Consider the following 16,386-nt stretch of genomic DNA (forward strand, 5'->3'; position numbering starts at 1 on the left):
TTTCGTTAGTTTTAGTTAACTAAAATAAACTTTAATAGCACTTGTGTATTTTGACACTCTCCCTTCTTACTTTGACCATCTCCAAACATTTTTGTTTTTATTTTATTTGAACTGAGTCAAATGCCATTTTTAGCATATGTCGTGGGCCACTAAAAAATGGACGGCGGGCCGCAAATGGCCCCCGGGCCGTATTTTGGACACCCCTGCTGTCGACATTCAGACGCAGCCTATGATGTCATTTTCAGTCGACAACAAGTGACAAAATGGCCGCCCCATAGTTGGATGTAGCTGCTTAATTCATATTCCACAAACAGATTATTAAATAGAATGCTGTGTTTACATTAGCGGGTGTGCATTGAACATATTATTGTAAAGAACATTTTTGACTTGACTTCCTCTTTATGGACCCGAGAAGCTAGCAGATGTTTTCACCACACTTCTTAACCTCTCGCTATTATTACTGTTGTCTGTTTAGTCCCCACCTGCCACAGTGTTTTACTTCCCAAAAATGCACAGTGGGCTGCCTGAATGACGGTGGCCCAGTTGCTCTTACACCATTGTTAACTACTCGGACCTCAGTACTGTGAAATTAACAACTTGTACTTGAATACAGCCAAGAAATTTTCACCTTTTAGTAGCAAGGCAATTATTCACACTCATGTCAAATATGTTTTGCTGTTAAAGAACAACTTAAAAAGTTAGTGTATATGCACACAAAAATTGAAATTGAAGTTTAAAATTAGATGAATAATTTATACTCCCGTTTCATATTCTGTCGTCTGAGAACACAGGCAGCAGGCAGCATTTGACTTCCTACTCATTTTTAAAAAAGCTATGTGACTGCGATTCATCATGCTCAGGTGTATCTCACTGGTTTACTCAAATACAAAAGGTTCCTAAAAAGCAGTACAAAGATAAAAAAATAAATAAAAGCCAGATAAATAATGAGGAAGTAGATGCATACAACCTCCATAGCACCTGCAAAGTTTGCATGCATTTAAAATAGAAACTTCATGAATTCAAAACAGAGAACAGACCAAGAGGAATGATTCAAATAAGACTCATCCAAGATCCTGATTTGTGGCTATAACATTTTGCTCACAAAGACTGCTGTAATGCTTAGCAACAATAGAGTGAATTTCATGTACATTAAGACACGACCTCCATCATTTACTTAATGACACAAAAAGAAACCTATGACTTCACATATCAATGGGACCAATTTAAGTCTGTCATGTCTTATTGCCATTACACAAGTAAGTCATGTGATTATTATACATTAATTTGATATTCTGTGCTCGGTATAAGTGAGCAAGTTTTTATTCCAAGTTTAATTCAAAATAGATTTTTTTGGGAAAAGAAACTAAGCCATAACAACAACAACAACAACAATATAATAATAATAATAATAATAATAATAATAATAATAATAATAAAACGGACTATATTATGCATACTCACACTGTGGAACCATATAAATCTCTCATATAGCTTTTAACATTTGACAGGTGCTAAGCAGCGATCCGCATGATAAGGACATTGCTGAATTATATTTGTGACTGTTTACATCAAATGCACCTCGTCACTTATCAATAAAATTGCTAAAATAAAAATAAAATATGCTAATGAATATTCCTTTCTACATGCATGGCAGGCTAATTGGGTGCTCCAAAATTGTCCCTAGGTGTGTTTGTGAGTGTGGGTGGTTGTTCGTCTCTGTGTGCCCTGCGATTGGCTGGCAACCAGTCCAGGGTGTCCCCCGCCTACTGCCCAAAGCCAGCTGAGATAGGCTCCAGCACCCCCCGCGACCCTGGTGAGGAATAAGCGGTCAAGAAATTGGATGGATGGATGGATATTCCCTTCTAACATTTGTATGCAAACTTAACACTAAGTTGTGCGTTGTGAAAAATGCCATTGTCCCATTTTGTTTTCATGAAAAAAAAAGGAGGATGCCATACTATAAATGGAATGTTAATTTTGTCAAAGCAACAGACATGTGAGAGGTTTCTTGATACTCGTTTTCAAGTGATGTGTGACTAGCTGCTAAGGACAGAATGTGGTTGCTGTTCATAGAAAAGAGTGTGTCATGCGGGGCTCATGAAGAACAAAATGGAAGCCTGGCTCTCTTTCCCCTCAATGAGTTTTCCCATCTGTACTTCTCATGAAAAAATGTCAACGGAAGTCACAAAGTCCATCTCAGTGTGCATACGCTAAGGAGTTTGTGTGAAGTAAATTAGGGGTCTTTTACTGCAGGCAAGTCCAGTAGTAATATAAGCAAGTCGGAGCAATAAAATGAATGTAGTTTGGTCATGGCTCAAAGGCTTTGTCATTATGCACACAAGCTTAGATTGTGTTTCCTGTTTAATTAAAAGAGTGACGAACAATTAGACTTTAAGAATAAACATTAATTGGACAATATTATCCTCCTGGCGTGATGCACTCACATGCATTTGTCCCTCGTGACACCATCTTAATGAAACACAAATGTACTCACTTGAACAAGGGAGAGGGAGATCCACGTTATCAATAAGTTGGCGACTTGATGCCGTTATCAGATCTCAAAATTGAAAATGCAAATGGAAACATGTAACAGGCTCAGCTCTCTTCCTTACCTTAATATTTATTTCACTGTTTGTAGATACAGAATGTTGTATTTTTTTAAAAAATTATTTGTATTGTTGGTGGATTAGCGAATAGTTAGCGGCAATTATGCAGGAAATGCAAAAATAATTCACACTTAACAGCAATATTTTGGTGCTGATCCGGATAAAGGTTGCAAGGCAGTAACATACATGTAGCCTGCGGTGGTGTATGTGATTTGAACACTGCTCAGGTGTATTCATCAAGAGCGGATTAGCACAACGCAAAGAGGTAAAATATGCAGAGATCTGACCTTATCTTGCCAGGACAGAGAAACACACACTTCACAAATTGGGATTCTGAAAAAAAGCCCTCAGTGTGCCTTGTAAGAATGTAACACGTGTTCATTTGAGATAACACTGAACAGTTGAGTTAAACTTTACATGCTGTAACTGTCATCAAAATAAGAACAAATTCTCAAAGAAGGTATTGACAATGTTAGGGAACAACAGTGGCTCTAGAATGGAACCCAGGGGTACCTCTTTTCAAATGTAAAGCTGGTCACATGGCCAGATAAATCAAAGTATGTCCGAAGTTGTTTATTAACAACATTATTAGGCCTTGGCGAAGGTATGTGTTGGACTTTTTCGATTCGCCATTGGCGACAATGAATCACTTTGATTGTCTATTAGCTAGCAAATAGTGCACAAGACAAGAAATGAAAGTGACAAAAGCACGTAAACTATGAAATAGAAGGCACGCACAGGATTCGGCTCATTTTGCACTTCATTTAACTCATGGCATGTAGGCCTACTGCTCCCAGACCGGATGTTCCATTAGCTTTTTTTTTTTTTTTTTTTTTTGAATGAGAAATGTTTACTGGGGTATGTGTATGCACAGAAGGTATGTAGTAGTTGGTGTGCCCGGCATCACTTTAACGAGCATGACGTGCCGGTGGACAGCCGACATTCAGCTGACAGGCGGCCACCTTGGCCGACAGTTGACTTGGTATGTAGTGTATAGTTAGTTTTTGAAGTGCATAAATAGGCGCAGAATGACACACTGAGGAGTCATGCAGCATTTTAATACAGATTTTACAGCGTTTCAATGAAGAATGACCTGAAACCAAACTAAAGTGCCCTCCAACTGCAGGCCATGTCTTCATCCCTTGAATAATCAGATTAGGGTAGCTGAATTTCTTAAACTATATTTAAGTGTCTAGTGTGTGTAATTGTGACTTAGTGTCAGTGTTGCTTAGAGTCAAACATGCGGCGAAGGAGCGAATGGTGAGTGAAGAAAACAACCTACAGCAAGACTCTGCAGTCGGCCCAAGTTGCTTGCTGCTCATTTCATGTCAGATGACAGATGACGGCCACATTATGTCATCTTGCGCTCGCTTAGCTCAGCCAGCTGTGTTTCGAAAGGACGTGAGAAACATCGCAGAGACGCAATGACGTCTTCAGGAGATTATTATTTTAACATCTTATATTGTTTTTTTTAATAAAAGGCTGCTGACCTTCCACACTTCATGTTTTAATTTGCCATTAATTAGTCTACAAAACCTTAAAAAAAAAAACAACAACAACAACTTGCAGTTGTATTTAGTCTGTGAGGCTCTTTCAAAATATGTTGGATATAAGTAATTATTTGTTGATATGTGGTTATTAATGTGTTGCTCTTTGACATAATGCAAAAACAAAATATAGCTAGCTATCTAGCTCGCTAGCTCACTAGCTAGCTAGCTAGATAGATAGATAGATAGATAGATAGATAGATAGATAGATAGATAGATAGATAGATATAAAAACTATGAAATAGTGCAATAGACAATAGTTAAAGTGCAAATATGAACAGGATCTTAATAAGCCTGCATACACATCTAGTGGATTTAGACCAGAGTCTTCAATTAACTTAACGCTGCCCTATGGAGGAATTTTCCCAAAAGTATCTTTACAAGACCCTTTTTATTTGACCATTTAATGACTCAAACATCTTCTGCCACGTGGGGCCAAAAAAAAATAAACTGCTGCAAACTCCCTTTTTTTGTTTTTTTGTTTTTTGTTTGTTTGTTAGTTTTTTGGAAACTTTTAAAACTGCACACGCCCTGTGATTGGCTGGCGACCAGTTCAGGGTGTACCCCGTCTGTTGCCCAAAGCCAGCTGGGATAGGCTCCAGCACCCCCCGCGACCCTTGTGAAGAGTAAGCAGTCAAGAAAATGGATGGATGGATGGATGGATGGATGGATGGATAAAACTGCACACTCTCTTCTCATGTACACAATGCATTCGAACCAATTTGATCCATTCTGAAAATGATTGGCCATAGGCTTGTGAGCAGCTAAGGTGCTAATCTGCTAATTAGAAGAATTTTGAGTTATAAATGGTCCAACAAAAAAGGCTATTGTAAAGATATTTTGGGGCAAAATACGTCCACAGTGCAGCTTTATATTATTGTTGTGATGTGATAAACTGGGGCGGCACGGTAGTCGAGTGGTTAGCACGTCCGCTTCCCAGTTCTGAGGTCTCCGGTTCGAGTCCAGGCTCGGACCTTCCTGGGTGGAGTTTGCATGTTCTCCCCGTGCCCGCGTGGGTCTTCTCCGGGTACTCCGGTCTCCTCCCACATTCCAAAGACATGCATGGCAGGTTAATTGGGCGCTCCAAATTGTCCCTAGGTGTGCGTGTGAGTGTGGATGGTTGTTCGTCTCTGTGTGCCCTGCGATTGGTTGGCAACCAGTCCAGGGTGTCCCCCGCCTACTGCCCAGAGCCAGCTGAGATAGGCGCCAGCAGCCCCCGCGACCCTTGTGAGGAATAAGCGGTCAAGAAAATGGATGGATGGATGGATGTGATAAACTTTTAAGCAATGTCTTGAGCACAAACACTGAGCAGCACATGACAGTACAAATGACGTAAACTACTTATATTACTGCAGCTGAGGAGTTGGAGAGGAGTGACCATCTCCCTATATTGCACAGCACAATTGCAATGAATTAATCATAAAGCTCAAAATGGCTTCTTTTCTTTCTATTTCATTGTTATTTATGTATGATTCTATAATGTACATTATCAAATGATATTTCTGTTTTTTGGAGAGGTTGGAACAGATGCAGAGCGAATTAAACTCACATCTCAAGGCAGCAACCTACCTAAGAGTTTGAAGATCAGTCGATAGTGACAACAAGCTAGCCAACAAAAGATCCAGTCCTAAATAGGTTTTGTAGCAATTTTCATTCTTGAGGCAGCTCAATGTTAAGGCTCAAAACCCTTGCCATCATGCCAGAGCTATTTTCACACCCGTTTCGGGTATCGTGCAGACTATAGACGTTGTCTAATTTACAGTTGTGTGGTGTTCACAATAAGTTGACAAAAGACAGGCAGAGCTCATCTTTAATTCAAGGCAGCTTTTGTCACACTACGATGAAGCCCTCCACCCACTTATGTAAGATTTAAAAAAAAAAAAAAAAAAGCCACAATTTCTCAACGATTGCGCGTTCTTTACCTGTATGCGGCTCACTTGAAGAGAATAATTCAATGTTCTGCTTTTGTTCACTTCTCGCTGCGAGTGGCATTGAGTGGCACTGATCCTCTCGCGTGGCACGTCAGTGTTCCAGCATGGCCGCCGCGCACTTGTCACCTCGTTCCCTTTCAAACAATCAGCCGTGCCTGTTCGAAGGTTCGCACCTGGAAGCGGCGCATTTTACCGCATTCCGTCTTCATTATGCCTTGTGATTGTATTATATTTCTATTTTTAGCCCCCTTATTCCATTTACACTCCCACATTTCCCAGCAATGACTCAAAATATGAGCCGAGTGCCTCCGCATCGGTCTGACTTGACTTGATGCGAGGCAGTGGTGTCATTGTAAATCTGTCTACGCTTGCTTTGTGCCATCTCGTTGTTATTCCTTTGTGAGGTCCTAACTGCATGAAAGGCCCGCTGTTCTCTGCATGAATCATTTAGATGAAAGCCTGTGGTGGAGAAGGGAAGGAGCACGAGGCACCTGATGTCAACTTTAATTACAATCCATTTTGGCCTGCGTTACCTTGACTTTGAAATGGTCACAGCCCCGCCTTTTTGCATCGGAGACGCTCGTCACAATCGGGAGGGGGAAACGACTGAATCCTCTTTTTGTTTACTTATTATCAGGGACGATCAACTTTTAATTGGGTGTATGCTTTTATTTCTTCACTGTGTCCTTTTGTTCTTTGTCTGTCGCCCACCCATGCGCTTTATTCGAAACAGTACAAATACAAAATCCTCTCTCAGACATTGATCTTTACTCAAGCAGATAATTACTAGTGTGTGGGGAGTTTACGTTAGGTTATTTCACACTCAGCGCACTTTATCATCTTAACATATCCTGTTGATTTAAGTCGCACCTTGTTATTCATAGAAAGTGAGCCTTGAATTGGGAGCACAAGGCAGGACTTGACTTTATAATCATTTTGAATGAGCTCTTGTCTTCCCAAGGAACCCGTGGGGACCCTGCACTCCCAGGACGTCCCTGGTGTGTCATACTAAGAAGTCAGGCCACATCACCATCACTTGCGTCTCATTTCTCGCTGGCTCCACAGCTTGAATGTAAGACATCAGAGCCTTCAGTTGCAGCCCGGAGAGCAACGCTGAATGAACACTGAAACTGGGACACTGCCTATTGACATATTGCGCACATTAGTCCCATTTAGCAAACATCTCAAACGGAATCTCAAACTGCGAGCGCCTGGAGCAAACAAGGCAATATCTAAACACTATTTCCATCTAGCCGTAAGAACATGAACAGCGGTAACTCTTAGAAATGAGACCACAAAAAATTGTCATTTTGCAGTACATGATGAAACATGCAGTAATTTGAGACTGACGAATCAAAGACAGTCAGAAATGATGAATAAAGCAGTCAGATAAAAGTGTGGTTTGGCTGTTGAGTGAGTCTTGCAGTGCCTCTTCTTGTTCACCCTTCATTTAGATATGATAACTCAATATAAGATTTTAGAGCTTACAATTACTTTTCTTCAATTACTAGTTGATATAATTTACAATATGCATCAACAGCCACAGAATTTTGACTACTTGCTGTATAGAATATTTTGGATGGGGTATTCATTTTTGTAACCATCTTGTTTTGTAATATGATCGACTATAACGGTCTGGCTAAAATATTTACCGTATTTTCCGCACTATAAGGCACACCTAAAAAAGCTGACCATGCGCCTTATAACCCAGTGTGCCTTATATATGGATCAATATTGAGCCGCAACAGGTCTCGCTGTCAAGACGCTATCGGTGACCCTGCACGATCGGTGACGCGCATGCGCAGAAGATCCCGCCATCTTGGTTCGCTAGCTAATACAAAAAGAGAAAATAACAAAACATCTGTTTATTCATTTTGGGAGTGAATGGAGTTGTCAGAAAGCTGGTTTGTAATCTTTTAATAAAGTTTGACTGACCTATCTGACTGTTTTGTTGACATTCCCTTTAGCGCAGCACCATCTAATGGATGCGTAACGTAACCCCAGCCTATACTGTAGCGCCTTATATATGGAAAAAGTTTTAAAATATGTCATTCATTGAAGGTGCGCCTTATAATGAGGTGCGCCTTATAGTGCGGAAAATACGGTATTTTAAAAGTATGGATATTTCTAAATATATGCCAATCACAAGATGCATCAGTCCTAATTACACTATTTAATCAAGTTTCACTCCCTTGCACTGAACTACATCAACAAACATTTGTCATATGTCATTTTTAAATCTGTCTTGTAAATCACGCATTGTGGCATTTGGTTTTAACAGGTGCCTCATAAATACATATCAAAACAGTGAGTTTATCTCACATTAGGTAGCAAAGTAAAACTGAGAATAACCTTTGCTTTGCGATGACATTCAAGAGGCATGTGTAATGGTTACAGCTGCATGGGATTTGACGTGCCCCTTTGTGCCTGCAGATAAAAAAATATATATATATATTTTTAGGGCTGTTGATTTCATTTTTGGGGGGCTAAATACCATGTCATAACAAAATAAAGGAACATTTAGTCAGAAACCAGAGTCCAACACTTTCCAGCCTAATGAACCTCAGGCTATTTGAATCCTGTATGACTTCAAGGTTACACTGCGTGGCGCATACAAACATGAGTGCTATTTTCCACACAAAGCAGTTCTTTTATGTATGTTTTCCTCAGATCTCTGACAGAATGCAATTGAAATTAACTGAGTTTAGAGACTGACTACATTTTTACTGAATATGCACAGACTCTAAGTTTGCAATCTTTTTAATGGGGAGTTTGCAATTGGGAGAAAAAAAATCTCACTGTTAAAAATATAATGTTAAAACTATGTTTTTTTTTTGCTTTTTTTTTGTTTTTGTTTTAATGTTTTGTCCCCACTTAAACCCAGATTTTTCATGATTTGACGTGGAAAACAAATATTGAATTTTCTCCTTGACAGGTACAATTATCCCCCCTTTTATTTGTATGGTACCCTGCCCACATAAAATAAACACTAAAAACATTTAGCATTGTAGTAGAACTCCATTACAAATTAGTCATGGTGTCAATGTAGTTGCCATTGCTAACGTTAGCTATTTTAAAGTGCCAATGGTAGCTTAGCGCAGCTATTCTGTCAAAGATGGCTACATTTAAATCTTGCTTGCAGCTGTAGAACTACAAACTTCCCCTGTGAGTATATAGCTTCATTTAAAACAACAACAAACAAACAAACAAATGTAAGTCAGCAGACGTGGCTATTAAACTCTGCTTTGAGCCATGAGCAACACAAGCAGTCCATCATTTGTATCAGACTCTTTACAAAAGTTTGAGAATTTTAATCCAATCAAATACATCCAAACTTTCTTGGAGGTACTGAGACCTGCAAGTTTCTATGTATATTCACTGAACCAAACGCAATTGGAAAAATAAAATGATTTTTCATGATGAATCATACCAGTGTGGTGAACGGAACTAACATGCACAGTGGGTAAGCCTACATGTCTTGACCTCAATTGAGAATGACTCACCGAATCCCCGAGGTACGATCGAACCAAGGTTGAAGACCCACAGCTCTTAATCAAACTGTTGTACACCGTCCTCAAGTTGGTTTAAATAAACAACAGATGGCAGCAGATGCTATTATGAACCTAATCACTGAGAAAAAGTGATATTTTTTTCCAATCATAAACAAAGCAGATAGGAAAAAAGGGGATTTTAAATCGGTGGTATGACACAATGAGAATATTAATGTATTTCTTGATGTTAGAAATAAATATAAACACGTTTTTGAACAGAGGCAGCAAATAGTGTGTGCAAAGATTTTCTTACTCTTGTCCATGAGCCTGTCTTGCCTTTTAACTCCCTGCTTCCGTCTCAATGTTAAGCCGTGCAAAGCATTACCCATATCAAGCCTCTCATCTGCAGCATTTTCTGGCAAGAAAGCGAGAGGGAAAAAAAAAAGGTCTATCTCGGCCAAATGCCAAACTATTTCCGTAAAGCGTCAGTCCAAGCAATATAGCCTTACAGTATTTAGAAGAAGTTTTGTTAGGCCAATCGCATGCAAACGATACACTGGTATTCATCTACAGGAACAATGACTTTAATGACACTTCATCACATATTAACATATGGCTTCATATGTACAATATCATCATTTTGAATGCTTCGACACAAATAAGGCATTTCAAGTATTGAAAACATCCTACAGGTATCACATATTTGGCAAGTCAAGATCATTATCGGGGTCTGTGACACGTTACCAAGTTGGACTGGTAAAGCTGCTGAAGAGGTGGTCAAAGGCATACAGGGACCAGAGAAATAAAATGTACAGCATCAAGACACACAGGTTTAACTTGTAGTAAGTCATGTCCCTTTCCAAACATCTGTTCAATGATTCCGATCGGGCTTCTTCTCGCTTTGGCTGCATTCCGTGCTTCACACAACCATAGATAAAACTCTTGTACACAATAAAAGACAAACAGTTTATGTACATTTTTTTTTCTTTACACAATGTTTTAAAAAAAGAACACCCTGAGGGCTGTCAACTCCTTTACTGTCTCCTCTCTGGCCCCGGGCTTCGTAGTAGATACCTGTCGACTTGCGTCTGAGGTAAAATGCCAGACGATCTCCTGATTTGACGTCCCATCTCAAAGTTTTGAAAAAGTGATGAAATAATATTTGTAACAAGGTTATGATGATGATGACGATGATGATCCCGCAGGCAGCCCAGAGCATCTGTATCGTCAGCAGCCTCGAGCGGGTTGTGCATTATGTATTCTACAAATTTGTACACTTGAATCTGAGAAGTGTTCATGTCTTTAAGCGACAGAAAGTTGTTGTATGATTAGTTCTTGGTCCTTCGACAGTGCTGAAAGGAAGAACAACAACACTTTTAGCGGAATAATGAACATGTCAATGTCATTATGTATTACGTGCACCTGTGAAGCAAAACCCTGGTTTGCTGCCCTCTACTGGTCACCTTTTCCCAATAATCTTTATTAAAGGAAAACATTTATTGCATGATGATGAATGATCATTTCAAATCTGATCATGTTTCACACATAAAAAAAAAAAGGAGTTCAAGAACATCTCAGTCAGATTATTAACATGGGTGCGTCTCAATGCTTCACTTGCTGGCATTTTACATGTCAGCACAACTGTCTCACATGGCAGCGATAATGATGTAATTTTATCACGATAAGTTGCGAGCAGAATGTAACTCATATAAAAGTCCAAAAGTAGCGTCTCTCTTTTATTAAAAACAGTAAGGGAAAACATAAGAACTATATTGCACAAAATGCAATTTATCCCAAAGTTTACCACCTCTGGAATTATGGGACAGTATATGAATGTCTATTTGCAAGTCACTTCATTAGATAGCAATGTCATCGAAAAGGTATTAATGTAATAATATGTGAATTATTGTGGTTGCCGTTTTCAGTGCTGTACAAATGCACATCATCATACTGGGAGCACTTTTTAATATTTTGCTCTATGAAATAGGGATGTCACGATAAGGGCAATATCGTGATATCGTGATATTAAAACTGCCACAATATCGTCGTCGTCATGTTCGCAATATTTAAAAGGACCACATCTGTTTAAAAAAAAAAGTCAGGTTAATTTCCATTTGTGCAGTTCTTGCACCCTCGAGTGGCTATTTTATTAGTGCAATTTCATTTTCATTAGGGATGTTTTGGCCTTCTATGTTTAAAATCTATGCTAATTGTCAGATGAAGGGGAACTTAATTTGCTTGTGAAGGGATCAATGTGTGCTTGCATTAGCAAGCAAGAGCCTCACTGTTATTAGAGATTGTAGATGGTTTATATGCATTGCTGTTATGCAAAAGCACAATATTGTGCTTTTTTTCTAGTGTGAGCTCTTTTTTTTTTTTTTTTTTTTTACAATATTGTGATCTTTTTTAAATATCGCCAACGCGCGCCCCCCCCCCCCCCCCCCCCCCCCCCCCCCCCCCCCCGCCCCCCCAAGTATCGTGATAATTATCGTATTGTGACCTTCATATCGTGATAATATCGTATCGTGACGTTTGGATATCGTTACATCCCTACTATGAAACTGAATTGGCTATCTGGAATATGGTCAGTGACAATATATAATGACACACTCTTTAGCTGAACACACTTCAGCACAATAAATTGTTAAAGTAATAAAGAAATTAAATACAATAATTATTTTTTTTCACCAAAGTTGAATAAAACATGTCTGTGAGTATTGTTATATCATCTGTCCACCTGTTGCTTTAAGTTCAAATATTTGTTGGATTATAAAACCGCAACACAGATGCGATTCGTTAGCCCATCCGTTTTGCAGTATGAAGCTAATTGACTTCTTAGTTAAGCAAACTTATGTGTTTTGCTTAAATACTCAATGTGTAATTCTTTGTTTTATGCTTAATGATTTGACAGTGAACTTCATCTTGGAGTGGCATTAAACAGCTTGACGCGTCTTTGTTGAAGAGTTGTTCACTATGCGTCACACTGCTGCTTGCTGTGAAGTGAGTCGAGTTCACTCCCACCACACAACGCTTGTATCTCAAATTTTTGCTGAGCAGAATGTCAGCCGAATGACGGCTCGTATCTGGAAAATATGTAAATCAGGTTGTTTTTCAAGACACCACTATATTCTTAAGGGCGCATATTTTCATACTGCTCTTCAATGTGAGTTTATGAAATGGAAAAGCCAGAGTGTGTAAATATTCAAACATAAATTGCAATTGTTTCCAGTATCAGAAATTACCTGCATTTCAAGCTGTGCACCAAAGACGTTCGATTGCCAGCGTCTCACAAAGCCTCAGTAAGTAGATGACGTTGTGTATGGCTGAGTGTTCTGGGTTGGGGGAAGAAAGGCCAAATAGGCGTTCGTTAGACTGTGACATCCACCGGTCGTATTCAATGCTCAAGCATTTTTCTCGCTGCGGTACATATCTCTGCCTTAACGTCTTGTTTCCTGCGGTCAAGCGAGGTTATCTTACCCTCGTGGTTTTGATCTTGTTGCCTGCATAGCACATCCAGCCTGAGTTGTCAGGGAGCGTCTTGCATTCTTCTCCCTCCAGGCAAGGCTCCATCTCACACCACCACTTCCCAATTACGATGGACGCTACGGGCAGCAAAGACAAGAGAGACAGTAACGTAGGTGTCTAACAAACTGCAAATCCAGCTCCTGCCAGGCATTTTAAAACTAACACACATACACACACAAGTTGGCAGTAAGTAACCTGGCCAGTAATTTGTCTTGTACTGTGCATGCCTTTTTTTTTTTTTATATATATTCTTTCTTGATTAGATACATGTGCATTTCAAATGGGCAGAAGGGTGAAAGTGGTGCTTTTCAAGGATTGAGTGGTAGATGTGAGTATAATGTGGCCCACGTTTATGCCAATGGGGTAGAAAATTGCCTTAAATACAGGGCAGGTAGACAGTAAATGGGTCATAATGTGCTATGGTGAGAGTCTGTCAAAGCTGAGATTGACACATTTCTGAAGGCTGCTGCCATTTTGCGGATTGCAGGAATATTTGCAAAAGGGAGTAATGATGGAAGGTGTGGATGAGAGGTTCTATAGTTGACAGTGTGCCCTTTTTGTGTGTGGATAGTGCAGCTGACATTTGGCAAAACAGTACAGCAGCATTGTATATCAACAACCCACTCATTCAATGCTTGTCACTTAATTGTTTGTTTTTTTCCACTCTTGCCTGTGGTCTACTAAACATAGCATTAGGGGCTGATTGTCTGCCGTCATATGCAGGCATGGGCTGATAATAGATTCTGAAGATATAACCGTGAGCAAAAATATCACTGTATTATGGTATGACAATTACAGCTCTAAAATGTCCTTTTTTTTTTTTTTTTTTTTTTTAATATTTGTGAAAAATACCTTTTTTTTTCTCACAATTGAACACAAGCTGCTTTATTTTTTAAACAACATATATCATATCGGAATAAACAAATGAATAAATAAATGTTAACATTCCTCTTCTGTCACTGTTGAACTATTTTTAGAACGGACTCATGGGCTACTCATGTTGTCCCTGGGGCTAACTAGTACACGGCGACGCCTAAACAACACATTTTATTAAGGCAAGTTTATTTGTATAGCACATTTCATACACAAGGCAACTCAGTGTGCTTTACACAAGGAAAGACAACACATAAGCATCAAGAAACAATAGTTAACATTCAGAGGAAGAAAAATAAATGAAAATAGGTTACAGAATTTACTAAAAAGAACATACAATAACAACCTGAAAATTCAACAAACTTTAATACATTTAACATAAGTTTAAAATAATCATAAAAATAATAATTAAAAAGGAAAAAAAAAATAATTAAAGCTGTTTAAAAGTCCCTAATCAAAGGTATAAGAAAAAAGCAAAGTTTTTAAGTACAATGCAAAGGCATCAGTGTAACTGTAACTGTGTCCCTTTTGCCCAACTTCCCCCCATGCTCCCTCCTCCTCCTCAATTCATAACTTGCAAGGAGAAACAAAAACTCAATTGGTGCCAATGAACTTCAAAACTGTTTACTCAACTATACAAGCAGCCACTCATTTTGTGCTCTTATTAGACATCCCCTCAAAAAAAAGAAAAGGTTGGATATCATTGAGTGTGAAGCAGACATGCAACAAATATACCGTAAAAATAATATTCTTGCTTTTGTATCCTATTTTTATCCACTCAAATTTGAAGAAACATTAATTTGGTCATTATAAAATTGCTCAAACAACACTTCTGGTGGCTTATTGTGGACCTGTAAGGGTGCATGGCTCACCATCAACACATGAAGGTCTGTTCCTGGTGGTTCCAGCCACCTTCCCCGGCAGGCAAGAACACTTGACGGTTTGTGAGCGCTCCTCAATACGATTCTTATTACAGCATCGGTGAGCAGCAATTACTTCGCACGTGCCCCCCTCTGATGAGGAAAACAAACAACAGTACATTAAATCGACATCTCAGGGGGTGAGCTAAAACAACATTCTGCTTCCCGAGAGCGCCTTTGTTTGGGTTTCCTTTTTATTCATCCATTTAATCATATTTGTCCTCATGTTGGAGTTTGCGTCATTCAGGTGAAATGGTTTGTGTGAACAATATTCATCCACAAATTCCCGTTACATGAATCATTTATAATAACTGCCAAATTTCATGGGGCAAGAACACTACAAATATCACTGTAAACATGAATAATAAGTCTGCGGCGTACACTCTTTGAAGCCCCTGCAGCTTATTGACGTGGAGCGATGATGAGGAGATGTGTGTGCGTACAGGAAAAAAAGAAAAGAAAGACTTTCTATTAGTGGGAGAAGAGGTCTGCTTCAGGGTCATCATGAATATGAACACGTGCAATTATCACCAAGCTACGAGCTGCTCCCCAAAGGATGGGAAGCCTGGACCGAGTGCAGTCGACCCACCCACCGCGTTCAGACTCTCCACTCCTGAGAGTAGCGCTGCAAAAGGACCATGTGACAATTACAGCCGCCAGCGTGACACAAGATCGAGGGCCGAGAAGAGAAAGAGGTGAAGGGGCCCAAAGGTGTAGCTGGTATATTGGCAATAAAGTGATGTCTGACAATGAGCTGCCGCTTTTGTAAATGCGCCCCCGTTTGCATGTATTCCCCTGCTATATTTGAATATTTCCTTTTGCGAGTGTGCTCAGATGCAGAAGATTTTCCTCGAAGCAGCCAACACCTTGATCAGTCATAATCTTATGTATTCATTCTGCCGGGTTGCTTCATTCATCCATTCCCTGCAGTGCTTATCCTATTCAGGGTCACATGAAAGCTGGAGTCTATCCCAGCTGATTTAGGTGTCCTTGGACTCATCACCTATCACAGGGCATGTACATGTCATACTATATTCGGCGGTGGTTTTGCATTCCGGGAGACATTTTCCGATTTTCCCACAATTTAAAGCACAAACCACAATTCCAATGAAGCTAGACTGTGAAAAACATAAATAAGAACAGAATACTATGATTTGCAAATAATTTTAACCTGTATTCAACTGTGTACATTACAAATACTATACTGAATGTTCAAAGTGATAAACATTACTGTTGTTGTTGTTTGTTTTGTTTTTTTGCAAATTCTGTCTTACCTTGAATTTGATGCCTTCAACACGATCCAAAAAAAAAGTAGACACAGGGGCAACAAAAGGACTGGGAAACTATTTATTATTATTTTTTTGCCACTCACTCACAAAAACAAACATGGTCTCCCAGGTGGGGAGGCAAGCCCATGTCAACCGGCACTGACGGTAAGTGACAGTTCACTCCTCCACCCAGAGCCCAAGGACTGTGAAAGTTGAGAAATAGTT

General features: G+C 39.4%; 1 protein-coding gene across 3 annotated transcripts in view; it reads right to left on the reverse strand.

The window, feature by feature from the left end:
* Nucleotides 1-10,143: 10,143 nt before the first annotated feature.
* LOC144013718 (chemokine-like protein TAFA-1) overlaps nt 10,144-16,386 on the reverse strand; it is a 47,445-nt gene continuing 41,202 nt past the window's right edge. For all 3 annotated transcript variants that reach the window (XM_077512882.1, XM_077512880.1, XM_077512881.1), the window contains exons 3-6: nt 14,846-14,986; nt 13,053-13,177; nt 12,818-12,907; nt 10,144-10,927 (exon numbers count right to left, since the gene is read on the reverse strand). In XM_077512882.1, the coding sequence (XP_077369008.1) occupies nt 12,872-12,907; nt 13,053-13,177; nt 14,846-14,986 (302 nt within the window). In that variant the 3' untranslated portion in view covers nt 10,144-10,927; nt 12,818-12,871. The remainder of the gene's footprint in view (nt 10,928-12,817; nt 12,908-13,052; nt 13,178-14,845; nt 14,987-16,386) is intronic.

This window comes from Festucalex cinctus, chromosome 2 (assembly GCF_051991245.1).
Source record: "Festucalex cinctus isolate MCC-2025b chromosome 2, RoL_Fcin_1.0, whole genome shotgun sequence".
Classification (NCBI taxonomy): Eukaryota; Metazoa; Chordata; class Actinopteri; order Syngnathiformes; family Syngnathidae; genus Festucalex; species Festucalex cinctus.